The sequence below is a fragment of the Mesocricetus auratus genome, unplaced genomic scaffold (genome assembly GCF_017639785.1).
Source record: "Mesocricetus auratus isolate SY011 unplaced genomic scaffold, BCM_Maur_2.0 Super-Scaffold_4256, whole genome shotgun sequence".
Classification (NCBI taxonomy): Eukaryota; Metazoa; Chordata; class Mammalia; order Rodentia; family Cricetidae; genus Mesocricetus; species Mesocricetus auratus.
Window position 1 is genome coordinate 53,324,091 of NW_024429182.1, and position 22,473 is coordinate 53,346,563.

At 39.8% G+C, this 22,473-nt stretch overlaps 1 protein-coding gene across 1 annotated transcript in view; it reads left to right on the top strand.

Annotated features, from left to right (window-relative positions):
• The window catches only part of CUNH11orf80 (chromosome unknown C11orf80 homolog), a 63,529-nt gene that overhangs the window by 2,359 nt on the left and 38,697 nt on the right, over window positions 1–22,473 (top strand). Inside the window, 3 exon segments of the mRNA XM_005064053.4 lie at window positions 179–317; window positions 6,101–6,154; window positions 22,092–22,201. Coding sequence (XP_005064110.1) covers window positions 179–317; window positions 6,101–6,154; window positions 22,092–22,201 — 303 coding nt within the window.

Consider the following 22,473-nt stretch of genomic DNA (forward strand, 5'->3'; position numbering starts at 1 on the left):
TACTCATGCCATTTTCCAGCTATTTTTTGTACTTAGATACAATGTTGTACTCTGAACAAATGTAAATCTGAGATTTCATAAGCAGGAATACAGTATTTTATATTAGAGTTTTAACTGTCCTACAGATTTGTGTTAGGATTTTAAAGGTTGTGTCTTATTTGAATTGTGTTCTTTTCAGATTTTGAGGTATTTAATCATTCACTGGAAGTGTGAAACAGGAATATTAAAGGGAGCGTTGCTAGAAGGGCAGCTAACAATTTCCATAGAAGCACTAAATTCTAAGCACTTGCCAAATTCTCTTCATTGTGCAATCACTAGTAAGTAAAGGAAGAAAATCATTGGTTCTCTGGTGTTGTTTTGTCATAGTTTGTATAAAGTTCCCAGTTTGTTACAATCTTTTCCAGTGTAGCTATAAAGCCAAAATGATTTTTAATAAATATATGGTAAGGAATTTATAAGTGTTCGATATAGGGAAGGTAAAAAGAGTTATTCTTGTTATGAGACTATATAGCTCTCTTAAATTAAAATTGCTTAAAACAGGAACTAGGGAGATGGTTCAGTGGTTAAGAGCACTGGATACTCGTCCAGAGGACCCAGGTTCAATCCCCCGCACCCACATGGCAACTCAAAACTGTCGGTAACTCTAGTTCCAGGGAATCTGACACTCTCATACAAACATACATGAAGGCAAAACACCAATGCACATGAAATAAAAATAAATAAAAATTTAAAAAATTACTCAAAACAATTTTGCTTTTGCTCTTGGTCTTAAGTTACTCTTTTGAAACAAAATTGTATTGAGTTTTACATGTTTTTTCATGTATGGACTTTGATAACTGCAAAAGACACAAAAATAAAGGAAAGGGAAAAGAAAAGAAATGATGAATAGTGTATGCTCTTAGTGTATAGAAACCCAATTCCACAGACTTTTTGAACATAATGGACTTCCTCAGTATGTCTGGCATAGATGGTAATACTCTGTTATCTCTGAACTTCATGTAGTGAGTTTATAGTATGTTAAGAAAAAAGGTGATGTTCACATGACATAGTGCATCATTACAGAAACATACTATGGAACATGAAACGTTCTAGTTATCTCACTTCCTGGAATAATCATTAACATTCAGCATATATTCTATATTTTTCTGTGTCTTGTGCACAGTTATTGAATTTAAAAAATAAAATTAGTATATTATAGTCTCACATACTTTCTGAGTAAAAGTAGGCAGTGTTTTGTATTAACATACAGAAATTAACTTCATTTTTTGAGGCTTACTTTGTTTTAGGTTTTATAAGTTGTATAGGCCCACAATTTTAGTAGTGAGATAGTTCAGGCCAGACATGGTGGGTCACAACACTTGGGAGGCTGAGGCAGGAGGGTTGCTGTGAATTTGAGTTCAACCTGGCATATATAATGAGTTCCAGGTCAGCCTACACTGAGAGTGAAGATATCCAGAATTTATGTGGATTCTAGATGGGTGTGGTGAGCTGCTTATAATTTGAGCCTTGGAAGGTAGAGACTAGGATGCCAGGAGCTAACTAAAGGCCCTATCTCATAGAATATGGAAGATCAATTGAATGGAAGAGCAATTGAAGATTCCTAACATTAGTCTTGATCTTTCCCATGCCTCAAACATCACATACATATGAAAAGAAGGGGGAAAATAAGGTAGAGATATAATTAAGGAAGAAACACAATATCAACTTTTAACCTTCACATGAATATATGAATGCATGCACACAATTTCTTACACATACATCCACATGGTATACACACACACACATCCACACTCACACACTCACACACACACACACACACACACACACACACACACACACACACACACACCAAAAGCTATGAGATGGCCCAGCCCCCTGATTTTCCCTCCTAAAGGCTAATATTTTTAACCATATTAACTGATTGTTTAATATTACCTCTTTTTTTGTTTTTTGAGACAGGGTTTCTCTGTATTGTTTTGTAGGTTGTCCTGGAACTCGCTCTGTAGACCAGGCTGGCCTTGAACTCACAGAGATCCACCTGCCTCTGCCTCCCAAGGGCTGGGATTAAAGGTGTGCGCCACCAACAACTGACTAAAAATTTTGTTAAAGGCATTGTTATTACTGACTGTTAAAGAAAGAGTCTCATGTGACCCAGGATGGTCTATGACTCAACATGTAGCCTGAACTTGGGCTTCTCCTTCTCTACTTCCAGAGTGCTAGAATTACAGGTGTATGCTGCCACACCTGTCTTATGTGCTGCTGGGGATCCACAATAAGGCTTTGTTCATACTAGGTAGGCACTCTACTAACTGAGCTACAGCTCCAATCCTTGTTTTGATTTTCTGAGATAGGGTCTTACTCTGTAGCCCAGGCTGGCCTTGAACTCATAGTAGTCATCTGGCCTTAGCCTTCTGGTACGTAGGATTACAGGAATAAGCCACCATGATGGTCTCCAACCTGCTTTAGTTTTGATACCTTCTGTTTCTGGTATATATAGAGCTATTTATTTTGGGGGTTTCTCTGAGTATCTCTTGCTTTTTTTCTCTTGTGTTGGATTTTGTTTTCTGGATCCCAATCTCTTTATTTCTTGGCTTACTCACTGTTTTGATGGCTTTTAGGCTGTAGCAGCTCCCTGACAAAGAGGGTTAGGGAGGTAAATTTCTCAAGATCTCATATGTAAAGGGAAGCTTTTCCTTGAGAGAAGCCTTCCCGCCAGCCTGGTTCCAGAGCCGCATCAGTCCCAAATAAACACACAGGAGGCTATATTAATTATGAAGCTGTTAGCCTTGCTTGTTTCTTACTGGCTAGCTCTGACTTAAGTAATTACCCCATAATTGTTAATCTAAGTATTTCTCTTACCAGAGAATAGTTCCGGGCTTCGTACCCCATGGCGTTACATCTGGACTCCTGTGTTTCTCCTTCCCAGAGTTCTCCTGGACTCCTAGTCCCACCTATCTAGATTCCTATTGGCCAGCAGTGCTTTATTGACAAAGGACTTCCCCAACACTCATAGTTCTGAAAAATGTCTTTATCCCATATCTGACTGATAGTTTGGCAGGGAATTGATTTCTCTTCAGAATTTTGCTGATGTTTTAATGTTGTTTACTAACTCCTCTGTTGCTATTGAAAATTCTGGTCTTTAAGCTGGGTGTTGGGCCAGGCGTTGGTGGCGCACGCCTTTAATCCCAGCACTCGGGAGGCAGAGGCAGGCGGATCTCTGTGAGTTCGAGGCCAGGCTGGACCGATAGCCTCCAAAACAGAGAAACCCTGTCTCGTAAAACCAAAAAAAAAAAAAAAAAGCTGGGTGTTGGTTGTGCACACCTTTAATCCCAGCACTTGGGAGGCAGAGGCAGATGGATCACTGTGAGTTTGAGGCCAGCCTGGTCTACAGAGCGAGTTCCAGGACAGCAATACAATATAGAGAAACCCTGTGTCGAAAAACAAACAAACCAAATTCTGGTCTTTATGATTATTCTGTATATGACCTATTTTTCATTTTCTTCCTGTAAGCTTATTAACATTTTCTTTATCTTTGTATTATTAGATATAATAGATCAAATTTCAGTGATTTAACACATCCGATGTTTGTTTTTCCTTTATTTTACCACTAAGTGACTATGTACAGGGATATATATAAAGTCTTGTGGCTTTATGTTCCTCTAGGCCCTCTGATATCTATCCATTCAGCTAAAGATGGAGAAAGAGAAAGAGAACAAGGCTTATAACTCAATTTTGTTTTTTGTTTTTTTTGAGACAGAGCTTCTCTGTATTGCATCCCGCCTGCCTCTGCTGGGATTAAAGGCATGAGTCACCAACATCTGGCTTTCAAAGTTTTTTTGTTTTTGCTTTTTTTTTGTCAAAAAAAATACATATATTTTTTTGGTTTTTCGAGACAGGGTTTCTCTGTATTGTTTTGGAGCCTGTCCTGGAACTCCCTTGGTAGACCAGGCTTGGTCTCAAACTCACCTGCCTCTGCCTCCCGAGTGCTGGGATTAAAGGCGTGCGCCACCACCGCCCAGCTTTGTCAAATATTTTTAAGACTAGGCTTAGAAATTACATAGATTAGTCCTGTTCCCATTCTTTTGGCCTAGACTTACTCTTTATTCTTTTTGTTTTTTAGACTTAGGTTTATTGCCATAATTGCTCTGTACTTGCCAAGGTGCCTATGTATTGTAGTCTAATTGTACTTAGGAAGAAGAGAATAACCATAAGTTGCTGATCTTCATTCTTCTGAAAATTCACAACACTGTGCCTTGCTGTGGGATCAGCTTTCCTCCATCATGCCCAGGGCTCAGCCTTTTCCATGAAACTCTCATCCTTTGGGTGTGAGAAGCTGTTTTTTCTTTTGCTATTAATTTAGTTTTTACATTCCAATCCCAGTTCCCCCTTCCTCCTTTCTTCCCATCTGTTCCTCAGAGAGGATAAGTCTGTTCCATCATCTCATCGAGACAGGACCAAGTCACCTCTCCACCCCCAGGTGTGGGAAACTTTTTAAAAATAATTTATTTGAGCTGGGTGGTGGTGGAGCATGCCTTTAATCCCAGTGCTCGGGAGGCAGAAGCAGGCGGATCTCTGTGAGTTCGAGGCCAGCCTGTACTACAGAGCAAGTGCCAGGATAGGTTCCAAAGCCACACAGAGAAACCTTGTTTTTGAAAAACCAAAAAAAAAAAAAAAAAAGATTTAAAAAAAAATTTTTTTTTTTGGTTTTTCGAGACAGGGTTTCTCTGTGGCTTTGGAGGCTGTCCAGGAACTCGCTCTGTAGACCAGGCTGGCCTTGAACTCACAGAGATCCGCCTGCCTCTGCCTCCCAAGTGCTGGGATTAAAGGCGTGCGCCATCAACGTCCGACTAAGATTATTTATTTTAATTTTATGTGCATTAGTGTTTTGCCTGCATGTATGTCTTTGTGAGAGTGTTGAGTACCCTGGAACTGGAGTTACAGATCTTTGTGATCACCATGTGGGTGCTGGGAACTGAACCCAGGTCCACTGGAAAAGCAGTAGTGTTCTTAACTGCTGAGCTAGCCTCCAGGTATGGGAAATTTTGCTTGTGGTTCTTCTACATAAGTTTCTATTACTTACATAGTGGATTTGTCATACTTTTTTTCTAAAGTTTTATTCCCTATTTTCATATTTTTGAGGTAATTTCCTCCAGTTTTTCTTCCAACTCTTAGTTGAGGAAACTTCATTTTTGTTCAGTATCAGTATTGTTATGTCTTTGCTCTTACAATGGTCAGATTTTTCATTTTACTGGGTAAAAACCTAACAGCTAACATTTCTGAAGCAGAGGAAGAGGCATGTTAGTTATCTCAGTGCTCCATTTTTAGATTCACTAAATCCATTTTTATTTTATTTTTTAATTTTTTTATTTCAAGCTTGCTTCACATGTCAATCCCAGCTCCCTCCCCTCCTCCCCCACACCCCTACCAGCTCCCCCATGCCCCCACCCAATCTTCACTCCATTCCCCAGGGAGGGTTAAATCCATTTTTAAAAAGACAGTTTTGATTTTCCTCACAGAAGCTTCAGCACACTCAGAGAGCAGCTTCTCCCTGTCCCAGGGCTAGGGAGGGCCAGCCTCACAGATGCTGAAAAGAGGAGGTAAAATTCTAATTAAATCCAGTTTAAAAAGAGGACAAAAAAAACGTTGGCTCTTCTTTGAAATCTAGGTATCTAGGTACAAATAATTCTTAACCAAATTGACTGACAAAATGTCTTCTATTTCAGAGTAAAATTGGTTCAAAAATGGCCAGTATTTCAAGTCTTACACTCAAATGTTAGTTACTGGCATCATGTATTCTGATCAGTAGTTGCAGTTTAGAGTTTTCTATAATCCTGTTCTTTTAAATATAATAGCATCTAAAGGAACAGTCCTGGTGTTGATTATAGGTGCTAAATATAGGTGCAAAGAATTGGCATTTGTTATCATCAACCCCCACATAGTCATTGTACCTTATATTACCTCCTTTGCCCTCTATTTGTACTGAACTCAATAAGGTTTAATGTTCTATATCTAAAAGCAATATTTTCAGAGTTCCACTGATTTTTTTAAGTCAAATGTACTTAATTGTTTTACATTTTTTTTGGCATTTTTTTTCTTACAGTTGCTTCTACAGGAAGTGTTTGTGGTGGCTTGGTCTTCAAGAAGTTTCTACAAGGTAAACAATTACTTAACTTCCAGGATACTACATCTCTTTCTGTCAATGAGTTTGGTGTTTTCTGAAATATATTTATTCTTAAGGATAGAATTCCTTGGTTTAGTAAATAAAAATATAGGACACCCACTTAAATTTGACTTTCAGATAAACACTAGGCTTCTTTTTAAAGATGTATTTTATTTTTCAGTTATGTGTATGTTTCCATGTGCATGTGTGCCACTTGTGTGTGGATGTCTTTTGGGTTCAGAAAGGAAGTTACGTCTCCTGCTGCTGGTGGTTGTGGGCTGCCCAACATGGGCACTGACTGTTTTTGCAGAGGAGTGAGTTCAGTCTTAGCACCCACAAGACAGCTCACAACTGACTATGATCTAGGGATCATAGTACCTCTTTTATCCTCTTACCACCAGCCATGCCTGTGATGCACAAACGTATATGCAAACAAAACACTCACTAAAATAAAAAAACTTTAAAGTTAAATTTAGCTGGGTGGTGGTGGCACACCCCCTTAATCCCAGGGCTCGGGAGGCAGAGGCAGGCAGATCTCTGTGAGTTCCAGACCAGCTTGGTCTACAAGAGCTAGTTCCAGAACAGCATCCAAAGACACAGAGAAACCCTGTCTTGAAAAACAAAAACAAACTGTTGCACTCTTCTGTAGGGAAAAGGGGCCAGTCAAAGAAACACACCCTGAGCAGAGCCAAAGAAACACACTTTGGCCCTGAAACCAGAACCAAAGAAATGTACCCTGACCCTGAAACCAGTGCCAAAAGAACACACTTTGTCCCTGGAATCTGAGTTAGTGAAAGAAATGCACCCTGGCCCTAAAATTGGAGCCAAAAGGCTAAAAGACCAGAGAAAGAAACACACTTTGCCCTAAAACCAGAGCCAAATCGGATCCTAATCCTGTGTAGAAAACTAACCAATCCTGGAGCAGAGCTCTAGCCAATCTGAGCTCAGCACTGAAATCGGACCAATCCCTACCCTGGAAAAACTTCCCCGCCCCCAAGAATCCCTATATAAACCCTGTGTATGTTCAGCTTGGCTGGTCCAGCTGCCTTCCAATAAACCCCTTTGGATGAGCTTTGGGTGAAGATCTTCATTTGCTTTCTACGGTGGCAAGGGAGCAGAGGCGACCCTGGGCAGAGCAGAGCAGAGCACAGCAGAACAGGGCTGTAACACTTGCCAGGGAAACCGTCCCTTGGCAGAGCGGAGTTGTCACACTTGGCTTCCAGCTCCCTGCTCTCTGCTCTCCAGGAGCAGAGCTGAACTGTAGCAACTTCGCCCAAGAAACCTCCTGCCGAGCAAAACTGCTACACTGAGCAAACAAAGTGGAGCCGAGCCGATACACTGGGGAAGCCTTTCTCTGAGGCAAGGCTGTAAGCTACTAAGCTTACTACCACCTGTGGTGGTCCTTGGCTCCTGAGCTCCAGGATACCTTTCCACCTGAGCTGTGTAACACTCAGTATTCTGTGACTCCCTAGTGCCTGACCCACTCCTGTTCCATCCCTATCCCCCGGAAACGCTTACACCTTCCCCCATGGGATTCTGTTGACTGCTTGTTACTGGGAGCTTTTAGCAAAACACTTCTTGTCCCCTCCTTCCAGTAAGGCCTGCATGCAAGTTCCTGTTTATTGTCTAAAAGCTAATTCCTGTTTTTGGCCCACCCTTTGCTGGAGGGCCATCGGAACACAGGCTTCTGACCTTGGTTTTTTTCCACCATGCCTGACTTTGGTATATAAGGCTCTACCCTCGTTATAATAAATGCCATTCTCCTTGTAAGAATGAGCCGTTGTCTTTGTCTTTATTTTCATCCTTAGCCCTTAGCCTCGGATTGTTGTGAAGTATGGTAGCACTGTAGCTTCAAACACACTGGCAGCTTGCTACACAAATTAAAAACAACAACAACAAAAAAACCAGCAAAAAAAACTCCCACAAATCTTAACAAAAGAATTTTACTTTAATACTCTAGTTATGTGCATGCTAAAAGGTACTTTTAACCAGATAGTCATATTTAATTATAAGCATATTGAAGGTACTTAAAACTAGATGCATATATCTTATTCTGCTAGTTATAATTTTGATAATTTGAGCAGGGAATTGGAGTGACACTAGTCCCCATAATGTTTTTTATTTAACTTACAAATTAAACAAAAATGAGCATTTATGTAAAGTTTTCATAGGAACTGATCTGCAACTTTATGAGGAAAATATCTAGATCTTTTTGTAGCTCCTAGTAGTTATTTACTAGTTTGTTATCAAGCATCTAAGTTGCCGTTCTTCTTCCGCTTCACAACAGCATTCTCGAGATTTGAGTTTCTTAGTGCCTGCAGTTGCATACATTTTGGGGACAGCTGACCACACCCATGGAGGCACACCATGTTTGGGGAGGCAGTATATCCCACTCTTCTTAGAGAGTACATGCCTGTCACTCAGGATTGCATAGTAATTAAACATGAGCATAAACTGCTCTTAGAGCTAGAGCATTTTCCCTGGAAGTAACCCTGTAAGCATTTCTGGCTGGATGGGGATGGAACAGGAGTGGGTCAGGTATTCTGGCACTCGGGAGCCACAAAATACTGAGTGTTACACAGCTCAGGTGGAAAGGTATCCTGGAGCTCTGGAGCCAAGGACCACCACAGGTTGCAGTAAACTTAGCTGCTTACAGCCCAGCCTCAGGGAAAGGCCTCCCCAGTGTACGGGCTCTGCTCAGGCAGGACAGGGTCTTCCAACTGGGCATGTTAGCCCAGTGTAGCAGTTTTGCTCGGCAGGAGGTTTCTTGGGCGAAGTTGCTACAGTTCAGCTCTCCTCCCGGAGAGCAGGGCACTCTGCTCTGCCAAGAGAAGGTTTCCAGGGCAAGTGTTACAGCCCTGCTCACTCTGCTCTGCTCTGCCCAGGGTCGCCCCTGCTCTGTCACCAAAGCAAAAGAAGATCTTCAACCAAAGCTCATTGAAGGGGTTTATTGGAAGGAAGAATCCAGGTAGTGGCCTGCCCTCTGCCAGAGTGACAGAGGACAGCCTGGTAGCGCCAACAGACACAAGCTGAACAGACACAGGGTTTATATAGTGCTTCCAGGGTGGGGATTGGTCAGATTTTAGTGCTGAGCTCAGATTGACTAGAGCTCTGCTCCAGGATTGGTTAGTTTTCTGCACAGGATTAGGGTCTGGTTTGGCTCTGGTTTCAGTGTGTTTCTTTCTCTGGTCCGTTTTAGCCTTTTGGCTCCAATTTTAGGGCCAGGGTGCATTTCTTTTACTGACTCTGATTCCAGGGATAAAGTGTGTTCTTTTGGCACTGGTTTCAGGGTCAGGGTACATTTCTTTGGTTCTGGTTGCAGGGCCAAAGTGTGTTTCTTTGGCTCTGCTCAGGGTGTGTTTCTTTGACTGGTCCCTTTTCCCTACAGATCCTGTCCTGGAACTCCCTCTGTAGACCAGGCTGGCCTGCAATTCACAGAGATCTGCCTGCCTCTGCCTCCTGAGTGCTGGGATTAAAAGCGAGCACCACCAATTGCCCAGGTGTTTTTGGTTTCTTGAGACAGAGCCTCTTGATTTGTTCTGGGATCTTGCTATGTAGATCAAGTTGGCCTCAAACTCACCTGCCTCTGCCTCCTGAATTCTGGGATTAAAGGTGTGTGCCATCATGCCCAGCCCACTTATTTCTATTTGTTTGTTGTTTTTGAAAAACCATGTCCAATTTATGATGTGCTGGGATGGGACCCCATGGCCTCTTGCATGCTAGGCAAGCACACTACCAGCTGAGCTGTATCCCCAGCTCAGTTCATACTTATATTTTAATTACTCTGCCCTACTGCCTCCTAAACTATCCTATAAGAGAGGTGGCATCAATTTACTGTCCTGAAGATTTCCTCTAATTCCAAGCCTTTGAGGATCTGAATCTAAATTCACAGTGGTGGGTTATGACTGGACATTATGGTACATGCTATGATCACAGCACTTGAGAATTGGAGAATCAGAAGTTTAAAGACATCCTTGGCTACCTAGTGAATTTGAGACCAACCTGGACTACATGAAACCCTGTCTCAAAAACCCAATCCCCTCCCCTCCTAAAAAAGAATCATTGATCACCAGCCTCAAAATCATTTCTCTTACTTATTGTTAGTTGCTCTTCTTTTGGGGATTGTTTCCATGAGATGAAACAGACAATGGAAAGATCATGCCTAATGCCGCTGCTCCAGTCAAAGAAAGCACTTTCACACATATGGAAGTAGAAATTCCCTACAGTCAGAAGGAATGTGTTATGAGCAGTGGGAAGGTAATAGGATTTTCTGTTACATCAACTCATACTCATACTTGTGCAAGGAGTGGTCAGATTATAGGTAAGACTGCCTCAACTAATATTTGTGGAAGTGCTTTGAAAAATGAAACCCCATAACAACAAAGAAGTAGGTTATTGCCATTGTAACTAGTAGGGAAGAGGCATCAAGTGTCATTTATAGAACAATCACATTTTTATACTAGTACAAAATTTAGATAGTGTCGTGGTGACTTAGATTTAACTGCTAATTTTTAAAGCTCAAATAATCTTGTTTAATATATTTTATATGACTTTGATAAAGAGTGAGTGGCTCTTTGTTCAAATATGAAATATTATGGATAAAATATACAGTAAAAATTGAGTCATTTGTTCATTGTCAGGCACATTTAGTAGCCAACTTCAGTTTAATTCCTTAGTTGTTAGGGCTCATGATACTAACCTTCACTCCATAATGCTATTTATTCGTACTAATTAGTAGCATAAATTGCTCAGTGAAGCTCACAAATGAAATTGGCCAAGACTAAGACTCAAATCCCTTAGCTCCTTGACTTACACATCATTAATTATGCCCCTATTACTATTATTATTTATTTAACATTCCTATAACACTGTTAGCAAACTGCTTTAAATTGGTCCACTGTCTTTACACTGTTTAATTAGCTTCATCAGGGAGTTTCTGGAAGCTGGTTCATTAATCATCAGGGTCCAAGTGCTCAAGAGTTGTGTATCTTTCAAAATTAGTAGTATACCTCTGAGTTCAGTGGGAGCACATTGTCATCTTCATCCCTCACTTGATTTCTGTCAGTGCCTGAAAAGGTACCTTATTAAGGATGCTGAATTGCTGGGGTAATCCAGCTTCCATTGTCTTCACCTCTTTGGCTTCTTCCATCTGGGCATTCTAGATCATTTTCTGCAAATGGGCTCATTTATGCTGAGCAAATAAACAGTAGACCAAGGAAACTTCCCAAGTGTCCTGTCTCTTTAGATTTGTTTTTTTTTTCTTTTCTTTTCTTTCTTTCTCTTTTTTTTCCGAGACAGGGTTTCTCTGTATTGTTTTGGAGGCTGTCCTGGAACTTGCTCTTGTAGACCAGGCTGGCCTCCAATTCATAGAGATCTGCCTGCCTCTGCCTCCTGAGTGCTGGGACTAAAGTTGTGCGCCACCAACATCCAGCTTGTTTTCTTTTTATCCTTCTCCAGTTTCTAGCGACTCAAGCTTTTATTCAGTAAACCTTTATTGAATATCTGCCTTTTCATGTAGTAACAGAAATGAGAATCAGCTCTGCAAGTAAAAGATGATGTGATAGGATTCTAAGGGAGCTGTGTTCACAGAGTTTTTGTGGTAACCCAGAAAATAGTCTTCAAAGATCCATCACAAGTATGCCTTTCTTCCCTTAGTTATGTTAATCTCAGACAGCTTTCCTGATTTTCTTTTTTTTAAGAGAGAGACAGAGACAGAGACAGAGACAGAGATAGAGACAGAGTGTGTGTGTTGGCCAGGACAGAGATGCACATGTCATGGCATACATGTGGAGCTTAGAAGATAACTTACAGGAGTTGGTTCTCTCCTTCCAGTGTGTACGCCCCAGGAATTAGTCTCAGAGCTTCAGACTTAGCAGCAGACATCTACCCACTGAGTTGGCTCACCAGCTTTTGCTTTCCCTCTTTTTTTAATTTTTTAATACTTCTTATTTTATTAATATTATTTTTTTGCTTTCCCTCTTTTAAGCTTTATTGTTTCTATACTGAAGACATTTTTTTTCTTCTATCACTGATGTGTCTGCAAAACACCAATGGAATCACTTGTCAAATAAACTATTCTGTTTGGGAGTTACTCTGAAATATGTGTGACATGCTTTCTTAAATTGCTATTTGATGTATCTATTTATTTATTTTATTTTTTATTCCTTATTCTTTTGTTGTTGTTGTTGGTTTTTCGAGACAGGGTTTCACTGTGTAACATCTCTGACTGTCCTGAAACTTGATTTGTAGATCAGGCTGGCCTCGAACTCATAGAGATCCATCTGCTTCTGACTCCTGAGTACTGGGATTAAAGGCGTCAAGATTCCTTTTTAATTATGTCAACATTCTTATAATTCTTCAGGGTTAGAAATATTGCCAAAAAAAAAGAAGAGTGAGTTTCTTAGTTTTTTTCTTCTCCAACAAACTCATTTTTGTTAATTATTTCTTTGTAATATTGCTTATTGAGTTAATTTAAAAGTGCTTTTAGGGCTTGCCTACAGCCTGATTTCATGGAGGAATTTTCACAATGGAAGTACCACTGACTCTAGCTCATATCAAATTAACATAAAACTACCCAATACAGTGGCATTGCTCTTGAAATCAAGGGGACTATTCTAATTGATAGGTGGAATCAAATCTGATCTTCAATTTTCAGGGTTTTTGATTGGTTGGTTTTGGTTTTCAAGACAGAATTTATCTGTGTAACAGCCCTGGTTGTCTTAGAATTCACTCTGTAGACCAAGCTGGCCATGAACTCAGAGAGATCCACCTGCCTCTGCCTTCTGAGTCCTAGGATCAAAGGCATATGCCACCATGCCTGATTTGTTTTGTTTTTAATAAACAAATAGGAAATCATTCAGGGAGGAACCTAAAAGCACTTTTAAAAGATTTTTAAATTTTATTTATTTCTATTTTATGTGCATTGGCGTTTTGCCTGCATGTATGTCTGTGTGAGGCTCTCAGAGCCCCTGAACCAGAGTTAACAACAGTTGTAAGATGTCACGTGTGTGCTGGAATTGAACCTGGATCCTTTGGATGAGCAGCCAATGTTCTTAACTGCTGAGCCATGTCTCCAGCATCCTCCTTAATATTTCTTATTATGTTTTATTTTTTTCAAGTATATTTGTGTACCTCATGCCTTAGTGCATGTGCGAATTGCAGAGGATAATTTGCAGAAGTCTGTTTTCTCCTTTAACTAGGTAGGGCTCAGGGATTGAACACAGATCCTTAAGCTTGGCTCCCAATTGCTAGCAAAGTATCATGGAACTTACATCTAAATTACAAATGCTATTATTACATGACACACCTTTAAAAAAAAACAATTTCAAGAACCATAAAAAAATGGAGTTTGATAAACTTAACTCTACTTCAGTTAGCCCCAAAATTTTCACTGGAATAAAAAACTGTATGCATTAAGATATTAATTCCAGGATCTTTAACATTAATTAGCATGTATTAAGAACCATATACTCAGAGTAGCCACTATACTGAATGAATTACACATTATTACTTCACTTACTCCCAAAACAACTTTATGAGGTAGGTGTCTCTAAAAGATCATATGAGCTCCTGAAGTGTTCTGCTGTTCATGCTAACAGAAGTGAGTGGGGGAAGTATGGCCATTACTAAATGCCTATTGATAGAAAAGTGGCTAATTGCAAGGTGGTGGTGGTGCACACCTTTAATCCCAGTACTTGGGAGGCAGAGGCAGGCAGATCTCTGTGAGTTTGAGGCCAGCCTGTTCTACGAGAGCTAGTTCCAGGACAGCCTCCAAAGCCACAGAGAAACCCTGTCTCAAAAAACCAAAAAAAAAAAAAAAAAAAAAAAGAAAGAAAGAAAAGAAAAGAAAAAGAAAAGTGGCTAATTTATGGTTATATCTTTTTTCTTTATGCTGAGGATTAAATATTGAGCATAATGTTCTACTATTGAACCAGGCCATATGATACATCTGCATAAACAGTTTAGCAATTCAAATTAATGACTAGATGACTATGCTATAACATGAAAAATACATACAATGTAGTAAATAAAAAAACAATAGAATATATTGTAAATGTTATGACTATAACTGTATCAAAATACATATGGATGTGGATTCTAAAAAGAATGCAGTAAGGTGCTAATATTTATCATTGTGTACATTTTAAAAATTATTTTTGTAGTATCTATATATGTTTGTTGAGTATGAGCACATGAACACATGTAGATGCCAGAGGACAACTTTCAGGAGTTGATTTTATCTTTTTCACCATAGATCTTGGAGATTAAACAAAGGTCTTATGTCATCAGGCTTGTGTGGAGACCAAGTTTACCCACTGGGCCATCTTGCTAGCCCAAGTTTTATTGTTGTTTTTCTATTTCTTTATTTTCACCTTTTCTTTCTGTTTTATGTTGAGATAGTCTAGGCTGGCCCTGAATACACAATCCTTCTACTTCAGTCTTGTGAATGGGGATTACAGGTGTGAGTCAACATATCTAGCCTCCTTTACATTTCTAAAATGAACTATGTTTTATAAGAAAAGGCTTAAAGCTGGGTCTGGTGGTGCATGCCTTTAATCCCAACACTTGGAAGGCTGAGGCTAGTGGATCTCTGAGTTCAAGGCCAACCTGGCCTACATAGGAAGCCCCAGGCTAGCTAGGATTACATAATGAAACCTGTGATGGTGGCAAAGTTGAGATCCAGTTGCTGTTTTGTTTTGTTTCTTCAAGAGACTCAGCAAACTCATGGTTTGCTGGGCCTGACCCCTGTACTTTGCCATAATACCATAATAATGTTTGCAAAGAATGCACTAGTAAATAAAGTGGCAGTACTATTGCATTTCTAAAAAACAAGGCTAACTAAGACAACACAGGTACTCTTTTTCGGTGACTGTGGTTTGATGTCATTATTTACACCGGCTATTATTCTATGTTATAAAACAACCCTAGACACACTTTAGAAAAGGAAAAACATCAAGGTAAGTGATATTTCAGAAATGTTGTATATAATCTTCATTCACTACTTTCAAATGCAGAGGAGTCAGTGATCATGACTGCATGTTCATAGAGCTCACCTAGCCAAGAAACTCATCAACCATGATGTGCTCAGCCATTCAGTCTTGGACAAAAGAAAAGGGACCTGAACTACTTACTACCATAGGCCCACACAAAAGGAATATGGACTGAGAATGGGGTGGGTACAAATTCAATTATCTTTTTAAGCCTACACCTGCCTCTCTACAACCTCAACAGTCAGATTAACCAAGTGTGACTTAAACTACTGCTTATGATACAGTTGAAGTTTTTTTTTTTTTTTTTTGGTTTTATGAGTCAAGATTTTTCTGTGGCTTCGGAGGCTGTCCTGGAACTAGCTTTTGTAGACAGGTTGGTCTCGAACTCACAGAGATCTACCTGCCTCTGCCTCCTGAGTGCTGGGATTAAAGGTGTGCGCCAACACCCAGGCAACTGGCGGGAGATAAACCAAAGCGGCTAGCAAAGGAAAAGCTTCTCTTAACAGAGATGGTGTCTTACTGTGCTGCTCAGGCTGGCCTTGAACTCCTGGATTCAAACGTTCTTCGAGCCTCAGCCTTCTGGGTAGCTGGGTTACATATGCATTACACTGTGCCTTGTTTGGGATATTTTTTGGTGCCAGTCTTTAGTGATTTCAGTGACTGGTTTTTCATGTCTACATTGCTGATAAATCTACCCAGTGGATTCTGTAGTAGTACTCAACTTTTCAGTTATAGAATGTCCATGTGATTTCCTTTTCTTTGTTCTTTCCTGTGAATAATACTAGTTATCATTACATTTTGATTGCATTTATTTATTTGTGTATGCATCCATGTGTGTGTTTGTGTGAGAGAGCAAGTGTATGGGTATGTGTGTACCATAGTGTGCATGGAGGTCAGAGGACAACTTGCAGAAATCAATTAGTTCTCTTTCTACTACATGAGTTCTGAGGACTCAAGTCCAGGCTTGGCAGCAAGCACTTTTATCCACTAAGCCGTCTTTCCAGCTTTCCTATTTATATATACTCAAAGCTCTGGTGAATTCTTAAAGGCACACACACACACACACACACACACACAACCAAAACAAACAAACAAACCAAAAAACCAAGTGTCAGTCTTGTGTTCTACGTTATTCTTTTGTACTGTGTCTCAGTAAACTTTATGAGCCAGCAGTCTTCCAGTTTCACAAATTTTCTTGCCCCCAGTTTCACTTGGGAAGGCAACACCTTAAGTATTGTATCATGCAGAGTAGTTAGGATGCAGTCTGTGGCACTTTTTCTTTATTTTTCATACAGCTTTTCTTTCTTTTTTTTTTTTTTTTTTTTGGTGGTGGTGGTGGGGGTTTGAGACAGGGTTTCTCTGTGACTTTGGAGACTGTCCTGGAACTAGCTCTTGTAGACTAGCCTGATCCACCTGCCACTGCCTCCCTAGTGCTGGGATTATTTTTCATACAGCTTTTCAAGCTGACTTAGGCAGAATTTTCTGAGCAGAAAGACTACATGCTTCCCACTGAATGTTCCCTACAAATCATGCACTATTTTGGTTTTTGGGTTATTTGGAAAGATTTCTGTTGAGGAACTGTAACAAAACTTATGATAACTTTCTGACCACTCCCAGATGTGATATATATCCTTGGCTGCTGTGATGTTGAGCTCCTTTTGCTGGCTGTGAGGCCCAAGTCTGTCTCTGGTTTGATACCCAACTCAAACTTGTCTGTTTTCCTTCTTGGTAGGGCTCATGGTCCTGGCACTTGGAACTAAACATGTTTTCGTGAATGCTGACTTAGGAAAAGACCCCCTTGATTTTCTATGATGTTCATTTCTCTGCTGATATTCCCTATCACTTTGAGTATTTGAACATATTTATGTTTTCTTTTGCTGATGTAATGTGATGAAGGAACCAAAAGGAAAAGTGGGAAATCATGACTTGGTGTCTTCATCTGTCTTTTTTGTTTCTCCACTACCAAAATAAACCTAGATTGCTAGGCAGTGGTGTGGTACACCTTTAATCCCAGCACTTGGGAGGCCAAGGTAGGTGGATCTCTAAGTTCAGGGCTATTGTGGTCTTCAGAGCAAGTACCAGGACAGGCTCCAAAGCTAAAGAGAGAAACCCTGTCTCAAAAAAACCAAAAACAACTACAATAAACCTGACTCCAACAGTAATCACTCTGCTTGCCCTCAATCCCTATACCTTGGCAACATTAACTATTTTTTCCCTCTATTGATTTCCCTATTTTGAACATTATAGAATTGTATGATAAATAGCCTTTTATGTCTGATGCTTTGCCTAAGCTTAGATTTTCATCTAAGTATGTCTTAGCTAGAGTTTCTATCTCTGCAACAAAACACCATGACCAGAAAGCAAGCAGGGGAGGAAAGGGTTTATCTGGTTTACACTTCAGCATTGCTGTTCATCATCAAAAGAAGTCGGGACAGGAACCCAAAACAGAGCAGGAACCTGGAGGAAGGAGCTGATGTGGAGGCCATGGAAGGGAGCTGCTTATTGGCTTGCTCCCTGTGGCTTGTTCAGCCTGCTTATTATAGAACCTTGGACCAGCTGCCCAGGGAAATCACCACCCACAGTGGAGTAGGTCATTCCCCATCAATAACTAATTAAGAAAATGCCTTATAGCTGAATTTTTTAAAAAGATTTATTTATCCTAATTTTGTGGACATTGGTGTTTTTGCCTGTATGTATGTCTGTGTGAGGGTGCCAGATTCCTTTGAACTGGAGTTACAATCATGAGCTGCCTTGTGGGTGCTGGGAATTGAACCCAGGTCCTCTGGAAGAGCAGCAGGTGCTCTAAATCACTAAACCATCCCTCCAATTCTTATAGCTGGATATTATGGAGGCATTTTTCTCAATTAATGTTCTCTCCTTTCAGATAACTCTAGTTTGTGTGTCAAGTTGATGTAAGATTAGCCAGTACACAGTGTATACTTTGTTTTATAGTTCACGCGATAGTTTCCATTTCATTAAGCCAGTACTCATCATTTAGTAGATATTTGAGTTGTTTCCATTTTGGGTTATTATGAATAATACTGCTAAAAACATATCCTAACTAGTTTTTGGTTTATTCTTATTCAGTGGAGCCATTTTTTAAAGATTTATTTATTTATTATGTATACAGTATTTTGCCTGCATGTATGCTTGTAACCAGAAGAGGGCACCAGATCTCATTACAGATGGTTGTGAGCCACCATGTGGTTGCTGGGAATTGAACTCAGAACCTCTGGAGGAGTAGCTAGTGCTCTAAACCTCTGAGCCATCTTTCCAGCCCCGGAACCATTTTTTTAAGACTTATTTTTTTATTTGTTAATTTTATCTGTGTTTTGTCTGAATGTATGTATACATCTCATGTGTGCTTGATGCCTGTGGAGGTCAGAAGAGGATGTTAGATCCTCTGGAACTCGAGTGAATGTTGTCAATCACTCGAGTGGGTATTGGGAATCATACTTGGGTCTTCTGCAAGAGCAGTAAATGCTCTTAACCATTTAGATACTTCTCCAGACCCCGACTTATATGGTCTTAATTTCAAACATTACATCTTTAAAGTCCAAGATTTCTGATAAGGTTTCCCCTATTACTTTTTGTTTGGTTGGTTGATTTTTTCAAGATGGGGTTTCTTTGTGTAACAGTCCTGGCTGTCCTGGAACTCCCTTTGTAGACCAGGCTGACCTCAAACTTATTGAGATCTGCCCGCCTCTGCCTCACGAGTGCTGGGATTAAAGGTGTGTACCACCAACACCCAGCTACTTTTGGTTTAATTTTTTACAGTGAGTTCTTGTTTCATGGCTTCTTTTTCTTTGTTGAGGTACAGATATGCATTTTTAAATGTCTCATTACTAACTCCTCAGGTACAAGTGTTGTTTGTTGTGTTATACATTTGATGGTGTCAAGCTTCATTACTTGGTAATTTAGAGTTAATCATACATATCTGTTTGCTTGAATACATCCCATGTTGACAAAGGGTAGGTCAAAAGTTCTCAGGGTTGCTGAGCCCTAGTCTTGCATGGTATGTATCTTAGATTGTACTTTACCTGGGTAATGAGTTGCAAAGCTCCTGGATGTAATGAATTGTGTAATTCTGAGTCCTGTGATTGTTTACATCACACAGCTAAAGCCTTTGTCACACATCAGTGTTGGGGTTACCAGCTTTCTTTTGGTCCAGCCATCCCTCAAGTGAGTAGGCAGTGTTTATTCATGCCAGGTACAGGTATGGGGATCAAAGGACAACGTGTAGGAGTCAGTTCTCATTTTCCACCGTATGGGACCTGAGCATTGAACTTAGGTTGTCAGGCTTAGCAGCAAGTAGCCCTCTTTCTTTTTGTTTTCTATTTCTGGTCTACTTCCTTATCCTTTTACCCCCCCACCATGACTGTCTCTTTATTAAATTTAAAAATATTTGTTCTATATATTTGAATAGGAACATGAAATTTCAACATAGGCTAAATTTATTTCGAAATAATTTGCTTCTGATTCTTTTACCTTTTTAAAAAAGATTTATTTATTTATTTATTGTGTGTACAGTGTTCTGCCTGCTGTTGTCCTTGTAGGCCAGAAGATGGGACCAGATCTCATCACAGGTATTTGTGAGACACCATGTGGTTGCTGGGAATTGAACTCTAGACCTCTGGAAGAGCAGTCAGTGCTCTTAACTGTTGAGCCATCTCTCCAGCCCTCTTTTACCTTTTTATATTTAATCTATATCTTGTTCGATTCCTCATTTCTTTTTTGGTATGTAAAATGAGATAGTTGGAGTAGACATTTTTTAAGTTCACAATTTATTTTTGTTTATTTTTTAAACAACTTATTTTAAATTGTTATTAAGATTATTCTAAAGAAGTCAGAGATATTTAATAACCATTTTTCTCCTGCATTAACATTTCCCTATCTCTATGCTATCTTACTAAGTAAGATACATAGAGACATAGGATTCAGTAACATCGGATCTTATTTCACAGAAAAGTAATTGAATCAGTAAAGAGAGATTTCTCTAAAGTCAGGCAGTTAGTCAATGGGAAACTGAAGACTGACACAGAGTATCTGGGTTCAGCAGCAAGGTCACTGAGCTTCAGTGTAGCATAACCTTGCTGCCATTATATCCAGGACTTTGTGACTGAATTAGATTTGAAGAACACAATGACAGGAAAATTGTTACCCATGAACTCACAAAGATCCTCTGCCTCTGCCTCGAGTGCTGGGATTAAAGGTGTGCACTGCTGCTGCCGCTGCCGCCGTCACTGCCACCACCAGTCGGCCAGATGTCTGTATTTTTATCTTGGGGACATTGTGCCCAAGTTGCAAAGTCCTCAGAGACCACCAGGAAGACAGACCCACTAAACTGGAAAAGCAAGGTTTAATGATTGTTCATCCACCCATAACAGGGACCCCGTCTGGCAAGCTGACCAGCAGCCTCCAGAGGGAGTGAAGTTCCCAGTCTACTGTTAGGTTTTAAAGACAAAAGTTACAGGATTACATCAGTAGGTATGGGTTGGTTTCTGATTGGTTGACATTTGGAAACAATCAGGAGAATTTCTCAAAGTCATATTTTGGCATGAAATACCTGTGTGCCAATTATTTTCATTGGTCAGTGCTGAGAGGGAACATTCTGTAGTTTCTATGGCTTTTCTTGTTACTTGCAGGTAGCCTGTTGCACATAGATACCGATAGTTTTCAGAACTATATCCTGGAGTCTACAGGGGAGGTTTTGGTCTCCCCTGCAGTTTCTTTTGTGGCCAAACAGTTCCCAGGAACCAAGAACCTAGGAGGCTGGGGAGTGGGGGTATAGTCTGGAGTTTCTTTATGTTCAGTTTTGGCCCTAGACTCCAGGAGGCCAGAGGATCTGGAGTTTCCTTGTGTCAGAGGCCTACATGTCTTTTCTGTAGCCTGTCTTGGCTACTAAAGCAGGGGGCTGAGTGAGGGTCTGGTTCCTTTATTTCTAAATTATTAGAAGTGAAACCCTTGAGTTTAGTTTACCACTTTCAGAGAAAGCCCATACTTTTTTTTAATAGTTAAAACGCTATTAGATATGAGTATGAATACTTGTACTATTATTTCAAGGTGTTTTTTTTATTGCTATTAGGCTTTTAAAGTTGAATTAACTTGTTACTGTGGCTTAATTCCTTACTGTTCCTGCACTAAGAAGTAGGGGTATTTTATAAAATGGAGGGTGTTTTGCTTGGTTTCCTTGTTTTGTTTTTTGTAATTCAGGTACAGGAAATGGAGAAGAAAGATGGTATATGCATTGATGCTCCCTTTGTGGTGGATAATCCACAACTCACAGGTGTTCTGTGGAAAGCTAGCTATCAGTCAACACATACAGAATATCAAGTAGTTAATTCTTAAAATTGGTGAGAACTTGAGTTTTTTAAGGACTGCAAAATTTTATTTTATTTTTTTTTGAGACAGGGTTTCTCTGTGTAGCTTTGTACACCAGGCTGGCCTTGAACTCACAGAGATCCTCCTGCCTCTGCCTCCGGAGTGCTGGGGTTAAAGGTGTGGGCCACCACCATCTGGCTTGACTGTGAAATTTTAAAATGCTCATGTCTGAAATAGTCATTCTTTAATTTTTAAGTTTTTAGCTCTAAATTAGTTCCTTTAATGGACTTGTGTTTATTAATGAACTGATTTGTTGAAAAATGTAGGACTATCAGCTAGAATGTCTGTCACTGGACATAACTTTGTAGAACTTGAAATTTCAGGTTGGTTTAACAAATCTAAAAAGTTAAAAATATGAGATTTAGGTATCTTTCCTCCAGAAAGTAATTTTGAATATTAAGACAATTAACTGATGTGTGACCAGTTCCCATATTTTATATTTTGCAGGTAATCTTTCATCAGGGGAAGACCTTCTCGACTTACCAGTTTAAAAAATATACACAGATTCTGTTGCTTACCCAAACTGATGTTCTGATTTGTTGACATTTCTTCTCATATAGAAATACAACCTGTGCTGCCCAGATTCTCTGCAAAACTGACTGGGGCTTCAGAGGATGGTGACTGTTCTCAAGACACATCAAGTGTAACACCTTTCCAGATGATTTTTAAGGCAAGTTTTCTTGTGGTTCTATACACTCTGATCATTTGACTTATTTTTACACAACTACAATTACAGGAAAGAAATCCTAGTTCCATCAGAGTTTGAAGGTAAAGTAAGCATCTAATGTGCAGACATTAGATGACCTAGGAGTTTCCAAAATGCTGATGTCTGTGTCCTACTGAGAGGCTGATATTTAATTGACCTTGGGAGCTGCATTAGTCTGAGCTTACAAACAAAATACCAATGTCTAGGTGGCTTAAACAACAAAGATCTACTTTCTC